The sequence below is a fragment of the Tamandua tetradactyla genome, chromosome 5 (assembly GCF_023851605.1).
Source record: "Tamandua tetradactyla isolate mTamTet1 chromosome 5, mTamTet1.pri, whole genome shotgun sequence".
Taxonomy (NCBI): Eukaryota; Metazoa; Chordata; class Mammalia; order Pilosa; family Myrmecophagidae; genus Tamandua; species Tamandua tetradactyla.
Window position 1 is genome coordinate 28,392,947 of NC_135331.1, and position 16,913 is coordinate 28,409,859.

At 50.4% G+C, this 16,913-nt stretch overlaps 1 protein-coding gene across 5 annotated transcripts in view; it reads left to right on the forward strand.

Moving 5' to 3' along the window:
- TANGO2 (transport and golgi organization 2 homolog) overlaps positions 1–16,913 on the forward strand; it is a 40,322-nt gene that overhangs the window by 12,023 nt on the left and 11,386 nt on the right. For 3 of the 5 annotated variants that reach the window (XM_077160385.1, XM_077160387.1, XM_077160386.1), the window contains exons 3-6: positions 2,847–2,935; positions 8,155–8,274; positions 9,428–9,542; positions 11,152–11,222. In XM_077160385.1, coding sequence (XP_077016500.1) covers positions 2,847–2,935; positions 8,155–8,274; positions 9,428–9,542; positions 11,152–11,222 — 395 coding nt within the window. Of the gene's footprint in view, positions 1–2,846; positions 2,936–8,154; positions 8,275–9,216; positions 9,272–9,427; positions 9,543–11,151; positions 11,223–16,913 lie in introns of all 5 variants that reach the window. The other 2 variants (XM_077160384.1, XM_077160388.1) reach the window with 1 other exon arrangement.

Genomic DNA, 16,913 nt, shown 5'->3' on the forward strand with positions numbered 1-16,913 from the left:
TTTCTCTGTGCCTGGATTTCATTCTCTCATAAAGGATGCCAGCTGTAGGATGAAGCTTCCGACTGAGGTGGCCCCCCCTCCCCAAAATCACCCCATCTGTTTTGGTTTGCTAGCTGCCAGAATGCCATCTACCAGAAACGAAATGGCTTTTAAAAGGGGGAATTTATTAAGTTGCAAGTTTATAGTTCTAAGGCCGTAAGAATGTCCAACTTAAGGCACCCGCAAGAGGTTACCTTCACTCAAGAAAGGCTGATGACGTTCAGGGTTTCTCTCCCAACCGGAAAGGCATGTGGCAAACATGGTGACCTCTGCTAGCTTTCTCTCCAGGCTTCTTGTTTCATGAAGCTCCCCTGGGGGTGTTTTCCTTCATCTCCAAAGGTCTCTGGCTGTGTGGGCTCTGTGGCTCTTTCCGAAATGTTTTCTCTTAAAGGGTTCCAGTGAGCAACCCCACCTTGAATGGGTGGAGTCACATCTCCATGGAACCTACCTAATCAAAAGTCCCACACACCACTGGGCGGGTCACATCTCCACGGAAACAATCAGAAAGCTCCCACCAGCAAGACTGAATGAGGATGAAAAGACATGGCTTTTCTGGGGTCCACCCCAGATTCTAACCGGCACACCATGAAAGGAAATGTCTGGCTGCGTTGTGTCTGACCCCAGCCCTGGTGGGGGCGCTGGCCTGGCCGGAGCTCAGGAGAGCAGTGCTTGCAGGGGGATGAGAGGTGGCCCGGGGATGGACAGATGGATGGACATGGAGCGAGAGTCCCCCTCGGGCTGGCTGGGCCCTGGCCATGTCGTTCAGGTGGCTGGATGTGGCTCTGTAGGTGGGGACGGGACATCCACGGGGCCACTTTTGGCTCCTGCTGGGCTTCCGGGGTGCGGAGGGGGAGATGCCTGTATGCGTGGCTCAGGGCTCTGCCCTGGGACCCCGCGATCCTGTCCTTGCCCCCGAGAGTCGAAAGCGGGCAGCCGGGCAGACGTGGGGGCAGCGGGGGGGGGAGGGGACAGTGTGTCTCTTCATGCAAGGCCACGCCATTCTGCCACGGGAGGGAGTGGAGGCCGGACGTGGTGACAGCAAGGGTGGCCCCTGAGGACGTGGTGGCATGTGAATGAGGGACAGCCAGCGTGCAATGTCGTTTACGTGGAGCCTCCAGAAAGAGCAAATCCACAGAGACAGAAAGCGGGGTACAGGTTCTCGGGGTGGGGGACGTGGGGCACCCTTGCTTCATGGGGGCAGGGTTTCTGTTTATGTTAATGGAGAAGTTTTGATAGCAGGTGGTGATGCTGGAAGCAACGTGATGAGTGCCATGGAAACGGTTAAAATGGGGAAAGTTGTGTTCTGTGAGCATGACTACCGTTTCAAATAAAAGAAAATAAAAACCTGCTGGTCTAGCAACTCCATAACAGTTTCATGCACTAAGTTTATTTTCCAGAATGGGCCCCTGGACCAGATGAGTCCTGAAACCTAGCCCAGCCTCTCCAGAACATCAGATAGTTCCATCTCCCTACCCCATATTACTGACAGCCCCTTCCAATGTAAAAAAGTTAGAATGGCCATAGCCCAAATACCCCTAAAGAGAGGGATTGAAAGATCAAAGGGGATGGTGGAGTTATACAGAGAAGATAGGATTTAACAACTGCGTATGATTGCTGAATCATTAAATTGATATCTCTTTTAGTCTCCAGTATCTTAGAGCAGCTAAAAGTAAAAAGCTAAACTTGTGGAATTGTAACCCATGCCAAACTCTGAAATCTGTTCTACAACTACTTGTTACACCCTACTTTGAAATGGATTGCCTTTTTTGGACATATGCTATATCTCACAATAAAAAAAACAGTAGCAAACAAACAAAGCCCACTGATGTGGCGTCTATTGTTATTTCTCCTTATACAGCAAGGGGCTGCCGTTTTCCAAAACCAGCATCACCGAGGCGGAACTGGCTTTTAGGAAGCTCTTGGGGGTCTCAGCCCTGAGCCCGCACGTGGTGGGGGGCCCACCCGAGCCTGGCTCATGGGGCCTGTGGCCCCCACGTGGCCCCTGGCACTCTGCGTATGTGCGCATGGTAGCCACCAGGGAGGCGCCTGGGGAAGCCCGGGAGGCTGGAGCTGCAGGGGCCCGGGACCAACCGGTCCCTGTCTGTCCCCGTTGTTCTTCTTCTTTGGGGCTGCAGCTCAGCTTTCTTACTTCAAAGCCAGGGCATGGGAAATACTCCTGACGCCCCTCCTTGGTACAGTAGACCCTCACTGAATTCATAATGCAAAACCCCAGTAGATGGCAGACACGCCCCCTCCCCCCAAAAACAAGCCCAAAGGTAGGCAGGGCCCTCGGGGAGCGGGGACCTGGTGGGCCCTGGCGTGGCGTGACCCGTGGCTGTGGGGGACGTGCCCACTTTTCCAGGGAGCCCCCAGGGCACGGTGGAAGGGGATGCTGTGATCTGCCCTTTTCCTTGGTGGGGTCTCCCAGGAAGCTAGGGGGAGCCAGGGGGACTGGGGAGAGCTGGAGGAGGCTGGATGGGAGCCAGGGGGAGGGTGGGAGACTGGGGGGAACCAGGGGGCCTGGGAGAGGCTGGGGGAGCTGGGGGAAGCCGGGAGGGGCCTGGGTCCCACCTGCCCACACTGGAGCCCCTGAACGGGGGGGGGGGGGGACATGCCCTCCTGGAGCTGCCGGCACCGGTCGTGTCGTGGAAGTTGGGGTACAAGCATGCATTCTGGGAGGGCGTCCATGTCCTCTCTGTGACTTAACTGGTTTGCCACGGAGGCAAATTGTTTAATGGGAGGAAAAATAAAGTGGTTCCGTTTCTCCCTCCATCTGGGCTCTTCAGCCATGTTTCGTCTCCTTGCAGGCTCATCCTTGCAGCCAACCGAGATGAGTTCTACCACCGACCTTCCAAGTCAGCAGAATTTTGGGGGAACAACAATGAAATCCTCAGCGGTGAGTCTTTCTCCTCGGGGACCCACGTGGCCTGGCCCCATCCCCCCCAGCCTGGTGTGGACATTCGGAACCCGGGGGCCTTTTCACAATTAATTGGGTCACTGTGGGGCATAGACGCAGGAATGTATAATGGACCCAGGGGAGACCCCCCCAGTGGGGTCCAGCTCCAAAGTCAGGGTCCGGGGCCAGGGATGGGGTGGCAGTGCAAGCACTGGGCATCCCCTAGATTGCCCGCCAGGGCCATGTGGCTCTTGGAAGACGCAGTGGCTGCTTCCCTGCAAAGGATCGTGGTTAGTTTTTCTATTTTAGATCAGTTGTAGATTTACAGAAAAACCATGCAGCAAGTAGAGTGACCAGCAAGTTGTTGTGACATAGCCATTCGCTTAAAAGGGGATGTAGTGTAGATTTGTGGGGTGCCAGCCCACACCGGGTCGCTGGGGAAGTGGCCAAAATGGGGGGGGTCTGTGTCTGTCTTTGCACATATTTATATTGGCATCGGCACCCCTCACCCCAGCTGGGCACCTTCGGGTGGGAGCTGGGCACTGCCACGGCTAGGGCAAAAGTGGGGGTGACAGCCTGACCCCTGCCCATGCCTCGGGGGTACCTGGGCAGGGAATACCCCTAGCCTGCGGGGGCTGTGCGGATGCCGCCAGCCGAGCCTCTGGCATGTGCCCGCAGCCCTGCCCCTTGTCAGCCTGCTGTCCCGGGGGTTCTCCCAGGCCCCAAAACTGCAGCAGGGGGTGGGTAGGTTGAAAAGGTATCCCAACGAAAGCCACACCCTCAGTTGTAATCCGTGATCACCAGATGTCCAGAAGATGTCATTTTCAGGTCAGGTGTGGGTGGGTTTTCATCCGCATTCCCAGGGCCCTGATAAGGGGCAGAGACCTGGGCCCAGAATCGGAGAGAACCAGAAGCTGGAAGTCAGCGGAAATGGGAGGCGCCCACAAAACGAGACAGGGAGCTCGCCCATGGCAGAGACAAAGGTGCAGGCAGAGCATCTGGGAACGCTGGCACTGGAAGGCTGCAGACTTTGGGGAAGAGGGCAGGACCTGGGACTTGGAGCCTCCGAAAGCGTAAGCTAAATCAGTGCTTGTCATTTCACACAACCAGTGTATGACAGCGTTTGTCAAAGCAGCCCCAGCCCCCCCGAGCTGGGTGGGGGTCGGAAAGGTCTACGGGCAGTTTAGACAAAAGGGGTCCTGTGCGGGTGCATGGCCCGTGGTGGTGGAAGGGGGTGCCCCTAAGTTTGGGTCAGCCTGGCGCCTGTGGAGAAGGAGTCTGGGAGCAAGGGGAGACTGAGGCAGGGCCGCTGCTGGCCAGGGGGTCGGCTGGTAGGGAAAGCCGCTCTGAGTTGTGACCCAGGCTGGTTGAAAAGCCCGGTTCTCATATCGTGCATGGAGACTCGCCCAGAATGCCTAGATGTGCAGAGTGGAGGGGATGGCAAGCAGACCCCCCTGGCTGAGGACTCAAAGTTCTGGATGCCTTTTGCGCAGAGGGCACTGAGCCAGGGCCTGGCCAGGAGCTGATGGCCAGTGCTTGGAGACCCGGGGGGTGGGGATCTCAGCAGGGCTGCCATGACCTCCGGAAGTTGTGGGGTAGGGTACCAGTGTGAAAGGGGCACAGCTGAGCCACTGGGCCTGCTGGGAACATTCCAGCCATCCCAGGCTAGGGCAGAACAGAAAGGGGTCATGGGGCACGGGCAGGTTGTGTAGTCATTGCTGTAAGACCCTGGTGTGGGGGTTGGGGTGGGGGTGGGGGCTGATGGCTGCAGGTAGACAGGAGACCCCTGGTGAAGCAAGGGGGATGAGGCAACAGGCCATGGCTACCTGGCTCCATCCACTCTGGCACTTGGCCTGTGCCCCTGAATCAGTGGTAGTCCCAGCTGGGCTTTTCTACTGCACACAATTGTTCACCCACTGTAATAATGTGGAGGTGACTGGCTGTCACGCTGAGGTGGGCTCCTGCCTGGCTCACAGTGCCAGGTGAGCCACGGCCAGTCCCCCCAGGGTGAGGGCCAGAAGACACCAAGGTCCATAACTGCTTGCTCCATCTGGCATCGCCAAGTTGCTTGTAGAGTTTTAGACCAGTGGTTCTCCAAGTGTGGTCCTTGGTGCCAGCAGCACCTGGGGAACTCAGAAATGCAAAGCATCAAATTTAGGAATATGTTGGCTATTTCTTCAAATATTTTTTTCTGTCCCATTTGCTCCCCTTTCTTTTAGGGACTCCAGTTATGTTAGTTTGCCTGAGATTGTCCCACACCTCAACAATGTTCTTGTCATTTTTGCAAATGCTCTTTTCTCTCTGTGTTACATTTTAGATAGTTTCTATTGCAAAGTCTTCAAGTTCACTGATCTTTTCTTTTGCAGCATCTAATAGGCTGTTACTCCAACCCTCTGTATTTTTATCTTACACGTTGTAGTTTCCATCTGTAGAAGTTTGATTTGAGTCTCTCTTTTTTTATGTCATCCTTATCTCTACTTTTTTATCATACAAAGAACAGTTACGATAGCTGTTTTAATGCCCTTGTCTCCTGATTCTGACATCTGTGTCAGTTCCAGATCAATTTCAATGATTGATTTAACTTCCCTTAATGATTCAGAGTTTCCTGCTTCTTTGCATGCCTGGTAATTTTTTTTTGCATGCCAGACATTTGTGAATTTTTATCTTGTTGAGGGTAAAATTTTGTATATTAGTAAATATTGCTGAGGTTTATTCTGGGGCAGTGAAGTGACTTAGAAACAGTTTTCTCCTTTCAGGTCTTGTTTCAAAGATTTATTGGGTGGGTCTGGAGCTGTGCCCAGTTGAGGCTTAGTTACCTCTCCTCCCGAGGCACGCCCTTTCTAAATACTCACCCAGTGTCCTGGGAATAGTGTTGTGTTTTCGTCTGGCTTTTGGGATCAGGTGTTGTGCGAGCCCTGGTCCCTGGTCCTGTGGGATCATTGGTGAACAGGATCTTGGAAGATCCATTTAGACGAGGCTGATCAGATCAGGGTAAACCTTCACCTGGTGTGACTGGAGACCTTCTAAGCCGAGGAACTGCAGAAGGAGACAGGCCAGTGCCCAGGGAGCAGGAGCTGGAGGACACAGGACATGGATGGCCTTGTGACAGAGGCAGACAGCGTTTGCAGGCAGACCACTATGTGCGCAAAACACAGCCGGTCATACCTTGTTTTGGGACTTGGAGCTTCCAAAACTGGGAGATACTAAATTCCTGTTGTTTAAGCCAACCAGTCCTGGTATTTGTCACAGCAGCTGTGGGCAACTGAGATATTTGTGTTGTGAATGCAAGTCATTTGTTGGACAAATGCATTCATTGCCTGTTCAGTTTTCTCCACAGTGTCTTTTGGTGAGCTGAATATTTTATTTTTCCCAAGTCCAGTTTTTCTGCTTTTTTTCTTTGATGGCTAGTTCTTTTCGTGTGTCATCCAAAACATCTTTGCCAACCCTAAGATCATATTTTCTCCTGTTTCCTCCTAGGACCCTCTGGTTCTGGGTTTTAGACTTAAGTTTATGATTTTTCTCAAATTAGTTTTTGCATACGGGGTGAGATAAGGGTTGGGATCCATTCCCCCCCATCTTTCCAGATGCTCAGTATCATTTGTTGGATGTACATCACTGTGCCTTTGGGATTACCAGGCAAATTGGTTGGAAATCAGTTGAATCGAATGTGCAGGTCTGTGCTGGGCTCTCTTGTGTTCTCTCCCAATGCCAACACCACACTATCTCCATGTTGGTAGGGTTTTGGTCAGTCTTGGAATCCGGTAGCCTAAGTCCAGTTTTATTCTTTTTTCAGGATTGTTTTGGCTATTCTAGATCCTTTGCACATGCATGTGGATTTTAGCATCAGCGTGTTCATTTCTATAAAACAAAAACAAAAATTCTATAAAACAAAGATTGGGAGAGTGTGGGGTCTGTTGGTCAGGGGAAATGTGACCTTAAGAGAATTGCACCTTCCGATGGTGACACATGGCTTATCTCTCTTCATTTAGCTCTGCTTCATTTCACTCATGTTTGTAATTCTCAGTCTTTTTTTTGAGGAATCTTCACACACATACTTTCTATCCATGATGTACAATCAGTGGTTCACTGATATGTAATATCATTACATAGCTGTGTATTCAACACCATGATCAGTTTTTAGAACATTTGCATCACTTCAGAAAAAGAAATACAAAGAAAAAAGAAAAATCTCATACATAGTTCTCAGTCTTTAGGGATTTTACGGTTCTTGTAAAGTTTTTTCCTGAGTTTTTTTTAGTCATCCTAACTATTTTTTTAATGCTGTTATAAAAAGTATTTTTTTCAATTTTCTTTTTCCAGTTCCAGCTAGTGTATCAAAGATAATTTTTGTAAAATTGACCTGTGTCCTGTGACTTAGCTAAATTCACTTATTAGATCTAGCAGCCTCCTTTTTTCTCCTTAACAGATTCCTTTTGGATTTTTCTCACAATTGACAAATAAAGACAGTTTTGCTTCTTCCTTTCTGATCCTTGTCTTTTATTTCCTTTTTTGCTATAACTGATTATTGCTCTAGAAGTAACATTTTGAATGAGTGTACTTTCTTTTACCCCAATATTCAAGTAAAGTCACTATTCCAGACCAGGAAGATGCACTACTGGGGCCTCTGGGCCTCTGTCCGCGTGCTGGGTGGAGCCGGGTGATGGTGGTGGGTGGAGTCCCATGGTGGGTGGAGCCTTGTTGTGGGTAGTGGGTGGAGCCTCGTGGTGGGTGGAGCCCCATAGTGGGTGGAGCCTCTTGGTGGGTAGTGGTTGGAGCCCCATGGTGGTGGAACGCAGTGGTGAGTGGTCCCCGTGGAACCCTGTGACTATGGCCCTGGGGCATGCTGCACCCCCAGGGCAGGCCCCTCCCTATGAGTAAGGCAGGTGTGTCCTGCGCCTGCCTGAGGAGTGCAGGGCTGCCCCAACCTCTGGGCACGCAGTGTGGGGGGCAGAGGGAGGGGGAAATCCACCCTGTCCCAGTAGGTGGAGGTGGCTCCCGGTGTCCCTGGAATGGACTTGCCCCATCCTCCCCACATGTACCTTGGCGTGTGGCCCCCTCCAGCCCCAGGGACCCAGCAGATGGCGGCCCTGCGGGGCTCCAGCCCCTGTCACCCACCAGGACTCTAGGCGGCCGGGCAGGGCGGAGACAGCTCCAGCCTGGTGGGAGTGCAGTGGCCCAGCTGATGTGGCTGTGCCCCACCCTCCCCACCCCCCGCACAGGGCTTGACATGGAGGAGGGGAAGGAAGGGGGCTCGTGGCTCGGCATCAGCACACGTGGGAAGCTGGCGGCACTCACCAACTACCTGCAGCCGCGGCAGGACACCGGCGCCCGAGGCCGAGGTACACAGGGGTGGGGGGTTGGTGGGGAGCTGCAGTCTGCAGCATGGCCTCCTGCAGGCACCCACTGCCGCCCAGATCACAGGGTGGTGGAGATGGGAGCAGGTGAGAGGGAGGGGGGCCCACTTACACCTGCACCCTAGGCCTCATGCTCGGCCCAGGGGGGCACCTGCCTATGGGCAGGGGGGAGGCCCACAGGGAACAGCTATGGGCATCCCCAACTGACACCGATTCAAAGCAGGGGGTTCAAACGACCCATTCCCCAGACCCCAGGGCTTCAAAGGGAAAAAGAGTTCATTGCTAGGTGCAGAGCAAGAGAGCAGATGGCCTAGCGGCCCCAAATCTGTCTCCTAGAACTGCAGAATCTCTGATGGTTTTATTAGAGAAAAGACGGCCAGCTTTAGGATAATGAGCACAGCGGCCCCATATGATGTAATTAGAAGGGATCTAGTTATTGAGCATGCACAGATTGATCACATGCTTAGTCACAAATGTGTATAAGAAAATGGTGGAATGAGGTCTGGGTGATTTGTAGATTCAAGTCCAGCTACTGCACGTGTCAGGCGGGCCCACTTTGGTTGGATCCAGTCTGGGTTATCAAGATAACTCGAGACCTGGGGTGGATTAGTCCTGGGCTGACCCAGGACCCTTCATGAATAAACATTGGGGGCTTTCTGTAGTGACCACAAGAAGAACACAATAAGGGAGTACAAGTGGGGTCAGTCATGAGGTTTTTACAGTCACAGACGCACGAGGTAAAGGCTATACCGTCATCATCAGAGAGCAAGGCAGCTCGATGACAGTTCAGAGTCCAGGCATTTCCCCTCTGTCTCCTCCAATATTCCAGAAAACAAAAGGAACATCTGTATGATGATTCAGGAATCATAATCATTTGTTAAGTCCTGACTTCCCCGTTACACAGCCCCGTGCCCTATCCTTTACCAGGCACACGGCTCATGGGACAAAACCTCGTGCTGGATTTCCAGGTGGGCGAAAAGGGGTAAAAACCTAAATGGTCCAACGTGAGTAGGGTTTCGGGCCCCCACCCCCACCCCAGCCAGCTTTCAGGGGCTCAGCTCGGACCCCCACGTGCTCCCCCTGGGCTCCGATGCCAGGCCCTCCGCAGCCTGCCCAGGCTCTCCTGCTTCCTCCCCAGGGGAGCTGGTGACACAGTTCCTGAGCAGCGACATGGACAGCTTATCCTACCTGCACAAGGTCTCCACGGAGGGTCACCTGTACAACGGCTTCAACCTGATCGCGGCCGACCTGAGGTGGGGGGGTGTGGTCTGCAGGGGTGGGGGAGCCCCTGGGCACCCCACCTGGGTCTGTTCCAAGGGACCCTGACCCAGGCAGCAGGGGGCTGGGTGTGACCATGGGGCCGGGAGCCCCTGCGCTGGAATGAAGGGGCGCTGGGTTTGCGAAAGCGGTACTTGGAGAAATTCTCAGCCCTGTGGGACCTGCACTGCCAAATGCTTGGGTGACCTTGGAGTTGTCAGGTCCTGGGTAGTTGTGGGGAGCACACCCCAGAGCCTAGGCACGGGCAGCTGGCTGGATGCTGAGTGGACAGGGGCCGTTGGAGGTGGCCACTCATTGGCCCGTGGGCGTCCTGGGTTGGGGGAGCTGCCTGTGCCAGACTGCCCGGGTCCCCACTGCAGGTGACCCCCTTGGACCCTCCCACTCCTGACCCTGGCTCTACCCAGTGGGGCCTGTGCTGGGGGAAACCTGGGGGGAGTGGAACACAGAGAGAGGAGGTCATTTTTAAAGATTCAGTTTCAGCTTTTTACCCGTGGGGACTGCAGGGCTTTTGTGTTTTACCCTCCAGGAAAAGGGATCTCCCTTCCTTCCCCTGCCTGTTATCCTCCTATCCCTCCTTCCTACTCTTCTCCCATCCCTCCCCCCTGCTGTCCTCCCATCCCTCCTCCTGTCCTTCCTGCCCTCCCTTCCCCCTTCCCTCCAGTTTCCCTCCCCCCACCTTCCTCCCGTCCCTCCTCCACCCCCTATCGTCCTGCCTTCCCTCCTCCTGTCCTTTCTTTCCCTGCCTCCATCCTCCTTTCCCCCTCCCTCCAGTTCTGATCCTTTCCTGCCCCCCCTCCTCCGTCCCCCCTCCCCCTTTCCCTCCCTCCCTCCTCCCAGCACCAAGTCTGCAGTCTGGAGCCCTGGGCCATTCCAGGATTTGTCAGGGAGCACTTTTTTACTGGGGACGGTGCCTGTGGAGGGGCCGTCCACATTCTCCTTTCCCCCGGGAGGCTGGGCAGCATGCGAGGCCATGCGAGGACAGAGGCAGTCCCACGGACCCCGCGGAGGCCAGCTCCTGCCTCCGAACAGCAGTGCCACCACACGCCTGGCTGCCGGCTCTGGCCTTGGTGGTGGGGCCCCGGGCTGGGGCTGCTGGCAGTGTGGGGGGCCCTCGCCATGGCCGGCTGCTCCCTCGCTCCCTCTCTGCTGGAAGTGGCCCCCGCAGCGCCAAGGGAGTTGGTGCCCCGTGGACGAGGGCCGAGGCTGGGCCTCATGGGCTCTGGGCCCCAGGGGGACGTGTGCTGGGAGAGGCCAGCCCTGCAGCCAGGGGTGGGGGGGGCTCCTTGGAGCTCGAGAGGTCCTGTGGGACTCTGGAGAACACCCAGGCCCCCTGGAGAGGCGGGGGGGGCGCCCAAGGAAAGCTGGTGGGTGACGCTCAAGCATGGTCACTGGTTGGTCCGAGTGAGGCCACCAAGGGCAGAGGGGAGACCTCATCCAGTCCTGCCCACGGAGCAGGTGGTGGCAGCAGGGCCTGTCTCTTGAGTGTTGCTGCCTGCCAGCCTGGGATGTACCTGAGGTGCCAGCCGGGTGGGGGCCCTGTGTGGAGCTTCTGCCTGGCCTAACCCTTTGTCCCCCACCCCGCAGCATGGCCAAGGGTGATGTCGTCTGCTACTATGGAAACCGGGGGGACCCGGAGCCCGTGGTCCTGGCGCCAGGTGAGTGTGCCCAGCCCATGGCAGGAGGGTACCCTGCCCAGAAGCCCCCACCCCGCCACACCTAGCCCATCCTTCATGGGGTCGCTGCCTGTACCGGCCTGCGCCCCGGGGGGCTGCCTTCCAGTGCACCCACCCCGGGCACCCACGGGACAACCAGGGCCCAGCCGCACCGCCTGCTCTGTCCCCACCAGCAGGTCTGCACTGAGACCTCCCCTCCCCCTTCGGGGGCGGCCACCTCCCCCTGTGACCCCCCTGGGATCTGTCTCCGTGAGCGCAGCTCTGACACCCAGACAAGTGCGGACCCTGGGGTGGGGGGGTCAGGAGCCAGGCTGAGGCCCCACTCCCCAGCCCATCCTGCACTACCAGCTCCCCCACCCTATGCCACCCCCACTCATGTCTGGCCTAGTTCCTGACCCCAGGAAAGCCAAGGATGGAGAAAGGGGGCTGCAGCAGGGCTCAGGACCCACTGGATCCACAGGCATGCCCTGGGCACCAAGGGGAAGGTGGCTGGCACCCCCAGGCACCTCAGGTTCCTGCCTGGCTCACAGCAGAGGCCACTTCGGAGTCCCAAGCCCCCCATGGGCCACGCTCCCCTGTTCCCATGTCTTCAGTGGGGCCTTTCTCCCCACGCATTTGTCTTCCCAGCCCACCCTGAGACCTGTCCTGTCCAAGTGCATCACTTGCCCTGTTCCCCCAACCACTGCAGGCCAGGGACGAGTGGGCAGGGGTAGCTGCATTTTGCATGTGTGAAATATAAGCTTTTTTTATTGTGAAATATATATACAAAGCAAAGAAAGGACAAAGCAGTAATTTTCAAAGCACACTTCAACAAGTAATTACAGAATATTTCTAGCTGCTCCAAGACACTGGAGGCTAGAAGGAGTATTAATGTAGTGATTCAGCAGTCTTACTTGTTCGTTAAATCCTATTTTTCCTGTTATACCTCCTCCTTCTCCTTTGATCCTTCTCCCAATCTACTGGGATCGGACTTTTCCATGGTGAGAAGGGGTGTCCACACTAGAGGATGGGGGATATAATTAATTGATAATCTTGGAGAGGCTGTTCCCTCTGGGTTTCAGGATTCATCTTACCCAGGAAGCCTCTGGAAATTAGAAGTTCCAGGAAGGCAAACCTAGTGCATGAAACCTTTATAGAGTCTCAGTTCAAGCTCTACTACGTGTTCTTAAGAATCAACAGGAGTGATGTGGATTGGAGCTTAACAGACAATAGCAATTAGCACTATCGAACTGAAGCCTGCATAAGAGCAGCCTCCAGAACGGCCTCTTCACTCCATTTGATCTCTCTTGGCCACTGATGCCTTATTTTATTTATACTTCTTTTCCCCCTTTTGGGCAGATTGCATTGTCTATCCTACAGTGCCAGGGCCAGACTCATCCCTGGGAGTCATGCCCCACATTGCCAGGGATATTTTCAGCCCTGGATGTCATGTCCCAGTGGGGGGGGGGGAGCAATGATTTTCCTTGCAGAGCTCAGCTTAGAGAGAGAGGCCACATCTGAGCCACAAAGAGGTCCTCTGGAAGTAACTCTTAGGCCTCGTTATGGGTAGTCTTAGCTCCTCCCTTACAGAAACAAGTCTCATAATGGCAAGCCTCAAAATCCAGGGCTTGGTCTATTTTCTTGGGAGTCCCCAATGTTTGAGAGGGTACCCAGTGTTTCCCAGATGGGAGAGTTTAATAGTTCTATATACCTTCCGCCCTTTAAATCCTCAAGGGACTCTACCAATTCCTTTTTTTTTTTTTTTTTTTTTGTCATGGGAAGGCACTGGGAATCGAACCTAGGTCTCCAGCACAGCAGGTGAGAACTCTGCCACTGAGCCACTGTGGCCCGCCCTCTACCAATACTTTTTTTTTTTTTAATTAACGGAAAAAAAGAAATTAACCCAACATTTAGAAATCATACCATTCTACATATGCAATCACTAATTCTTAACATCATCACATAGATGCATGATCATCATTTCTTAGTACATTTGCATCGGTTTAGAAGAACTAGCAACACAACAGAAAAAGATATAGAATGTTAATATAGAGAAAAGAAATAAAAGTAGTAATAATAGTAAAAAAAAAAACCTATAGCTCAGATGCAGCTTCATTCAGTGTTTTAACATGATTACTTTACAATTAGGTATTATTGTGCTGTCCATTTTTGAGTTTTTGTATCTAGTCCTGTTGCACAGTCTGTATCCCTTCAGCTCCAATTACCCATTATCTTACCGTGTTTCTAACTCCTGCTGGACTCTGTTACCAATGACATATTCCAAGTTTATTCTCGAATGTCCGTTCACATCAGTGGGACCATACAGTATTTTAGTTTTTGGCTAGACTCACTCAGCATAATGTTCTCTAGGTCCATCCATGTTATTACATGCTTCATAAGTTAATCCTGTCTTAAAGCTGCATAATATTCCATCGTATGTATATACCACAGTTTGTTTAGCCACTCATCTGTTGATGGACATTTTGGCTGTTTCCATCTCTTTGCAATTGTAAATAATGCTGCTGTAAACATTGGTGTGCAAATGTCCATTTGTGTCTTTGCCCTTAAGTCCTTTGAGTAGATACCCAGCAATGGTATTGCTGGGTCATATGGCAATTCTATATTCAGCTTTTTGAGGAACCGCCAAACTGCCTTCCACAGTGGTTGCACCATTTGACATTCCCACCAACAGTGGATAAGTGTGCCTCTTTCTCTGCATCCTCTCCAGCACTTGTCATTTTCTGTTTTGTTGATAATGGCCATTCTGGTGGGTGTGAGATGATATCTCATTGTGGTTTTGATTTGCATTTCTCTAATGGCCAGGGACATTGAGCATCTCTTCATGTGCCTTTTGGCCATTTGTATTTCCTCTTCTGAGAGGTGTCTGTTCAAGTCTTTTTCCCATTTTGTAATTGGGTTGGCTGTCTTTTTGTTGTTGAGTTGAACAATCTCTTTATAAATTCTGGATACTAGACCTTTATCTGATATGTCATTTCCAAATATTGTCTCCCATTGTGTAGACTGTCTTTCTACTTTCTTGATGAAGTTCTTTGATGCACTAAAGTGTTTAATTTTGAGGAGCTCCCATTTCTTTCTTTCTTTCTTCAGTGCTCTTGCTTTAGGTTTAAGGTCCATAAAACCACCTCCAATTGTAAGTTTCATAACATATCTCCCTACATTTTCCTCTAACTGTTTTATGATCTTAGACCTAATGTTTAGATCTTTGATCCATTTTGAGTTAACTTTTGTATAGGGTGTGAGATATGGGTCTTCTTTCATTCTTTTGCATATGGATATCCAGTTCTCTAGGCACCATTTATTGAAGAGACTGTTCTGTCCCAGGTAAGTTGGCTTGACTGCCTTATCAAAGATCAAATGTCCATAGATGAGAGGGTCTGTATCTGAGCACTCTAGTCGATTCCATTGGTCGATATATCTATCTTTATGCCAATACCATGCTGTTTTGACCACTGTGGCTTCATAATATGCCTTAAAGTCAGGCATCGCTAGACCTCCAGCTTCGTTTTTTTTCCTCAAGATACTTTTAGCAATTCGGGGCACCCTGCCCTTCCAGATAAATTTGCTTATTGGTTTTTCTATTTCTGAAAAATAAGTTGTTGGGATTTTGATTGGTATTGCATTGAATCTGTAAATCAATTTAGGTAGGATTGACATCTTAACTATATTTAGTCTTCCAATCCATGAACACGGTATGCCCTTCCATCTATTTAGGTCTTCTGTGATTTCTTTGAACAGTTTTTTGTAGTTTTCTTTATATAGGTTTTTTGTCTCTTTAGTTAAATTTATTCCTAGGTATTTTATTCTTTTAGTTGCAATTGTAAATGGGATTCGTTTCTTGATTTCCCCCTCAGCTTGTTCATTACTAGTGTATAGAAATGCTACAGATTTTTGAATGTTGATCTTGTAACCTGCTACTTTGCTGTACTCATTTATTAGCTCTAGTAGTTTTGTTGTGGATTTTTCCGGGTTTTCGACGTATAGTATCATATCGTCTGCAAACAGTGATAGTTTTACTTCTTCCTTTCCAATTTTGATGCCTTGTATTTCTTTTTCTTGTCTAATTGCTCTGGCTAGAACCTCCAACACAATGTTGAATAATAGTGGTGATAGTGGACATCCTTGTCTTGTTCCTGATCTTAGGGGGAAAGTTTTCAATTTTTCCCCATTGAGGATGATATTAGCTGTGGGTTTTTCATATATTCCCTCTATCATTTTAAGGAAGTTCCCTTGTATTCCTATCTTTTGAAGTGTTTTCAACAGGAAAGGATGTTGAATCTTGTCAAATGCGTTCTCTGCATCAATTGAGATGATCATGTGATTTTTCTGCTTTGATTTGTTGATATGGTGTATTACATTAATTGATTTTCTTATGTTGAACCATCCTTGCATACCTGGGATGAATCCTACTTGGTCATGATGTATAATTCTTTTAATGTGTTGTTGGATACGATTTGCTAGAATTTTATTGAGGATTTTTGCATCTATATTCATTAGAGAGATTGGTCTGTAGTTTTCTTTTTTTTGTAATATCTTTGCCTGGTTTTGGTATGAGGGTGATGTTGGCTTCATAGAATGAATTAGGTAGTTTTCCTTCCACTTCGATTTTTTTGAAGAGTTTGAGGAGAGTTGGTACTAATTCTTTCTGGAATGTTTGGTAGAATTCACATGTGAAGCTGTCTGGTCCTGGACTTTTCTTTTTAGAAAGCTTTTGAATGACTGATTCAATTTCTTTACTTGTGATTGGTTTGTTGAGGTCATCTATTTCTTCTTGAGTCAAAGTTGGTTGTTCATGTCTTTCCAGGAACCCGTCCATTTCATCTAAATTGTTGTATTTATTAGCGTAAAGTTGTTCATAGTATCCTGTTATTACCTCCTTTATTTCTGTGAGGTCAGTAGTTATGTCTCCTCTTCCTTTTCTGATCTTATTTATTTGCATCCTCTCTCTTCTTCTTTTTGTCAGTCTTGCTAAGGGCCCATCAATCTTATTGATTTTCTCATAGAACCAACTTCTGGTCTTATTGATTTTCTCTATTGTTTTCATGTTTTCATTCATTTATTTCTGCTCTAATCTTTGTTATTTCTTTCCTTTTGCTTGCTTTGGGGTTAGTTTGCTGTTGTTTCTCCAGTTCTTCCAAGTGGACAGTTAATTCCTGAATTTTTGCCTTTTCTTCTTTTCTGATATAGGCATTTAGGGCAATAAATTTCCCTCTTAGCACTGCCTTTGCTGCGTCCCATAGGTTTTGATATGTTGTATTTCGTTTTCATTCACCTCGAGATATTTACTAATTTCTCTTGCAATTTCTTCCTTGACCCACTCGTTGTTTAAGAGTGTGTTGTTGAGCCTCCACGTATTTGTGGATTTTCTGGCACTCCGCCTATTATTGATTTCCAACTTCATTCCTTTATGATCCGAGATAGTGTTGTGTATGATTTCAATCTTTTTAAATTTGTTAAGACTTGCTTTGTGACCCAGCATATGGTCTATCTTTGAGAATGATCCATGAGCACTTGAGAAAAAGGTGTATCCTGCTGTTGTGGGATGTAATGTCATATAAATATCTGTTAAGTCTAGCTCATTTATTGTAATATTCAAATTCTCTATTTCTTTATTGATCCTCTGTCTAGATGTTCTGTCCATTGATGAGAGTGGTGAATTGAAGTCTCCAACTATTA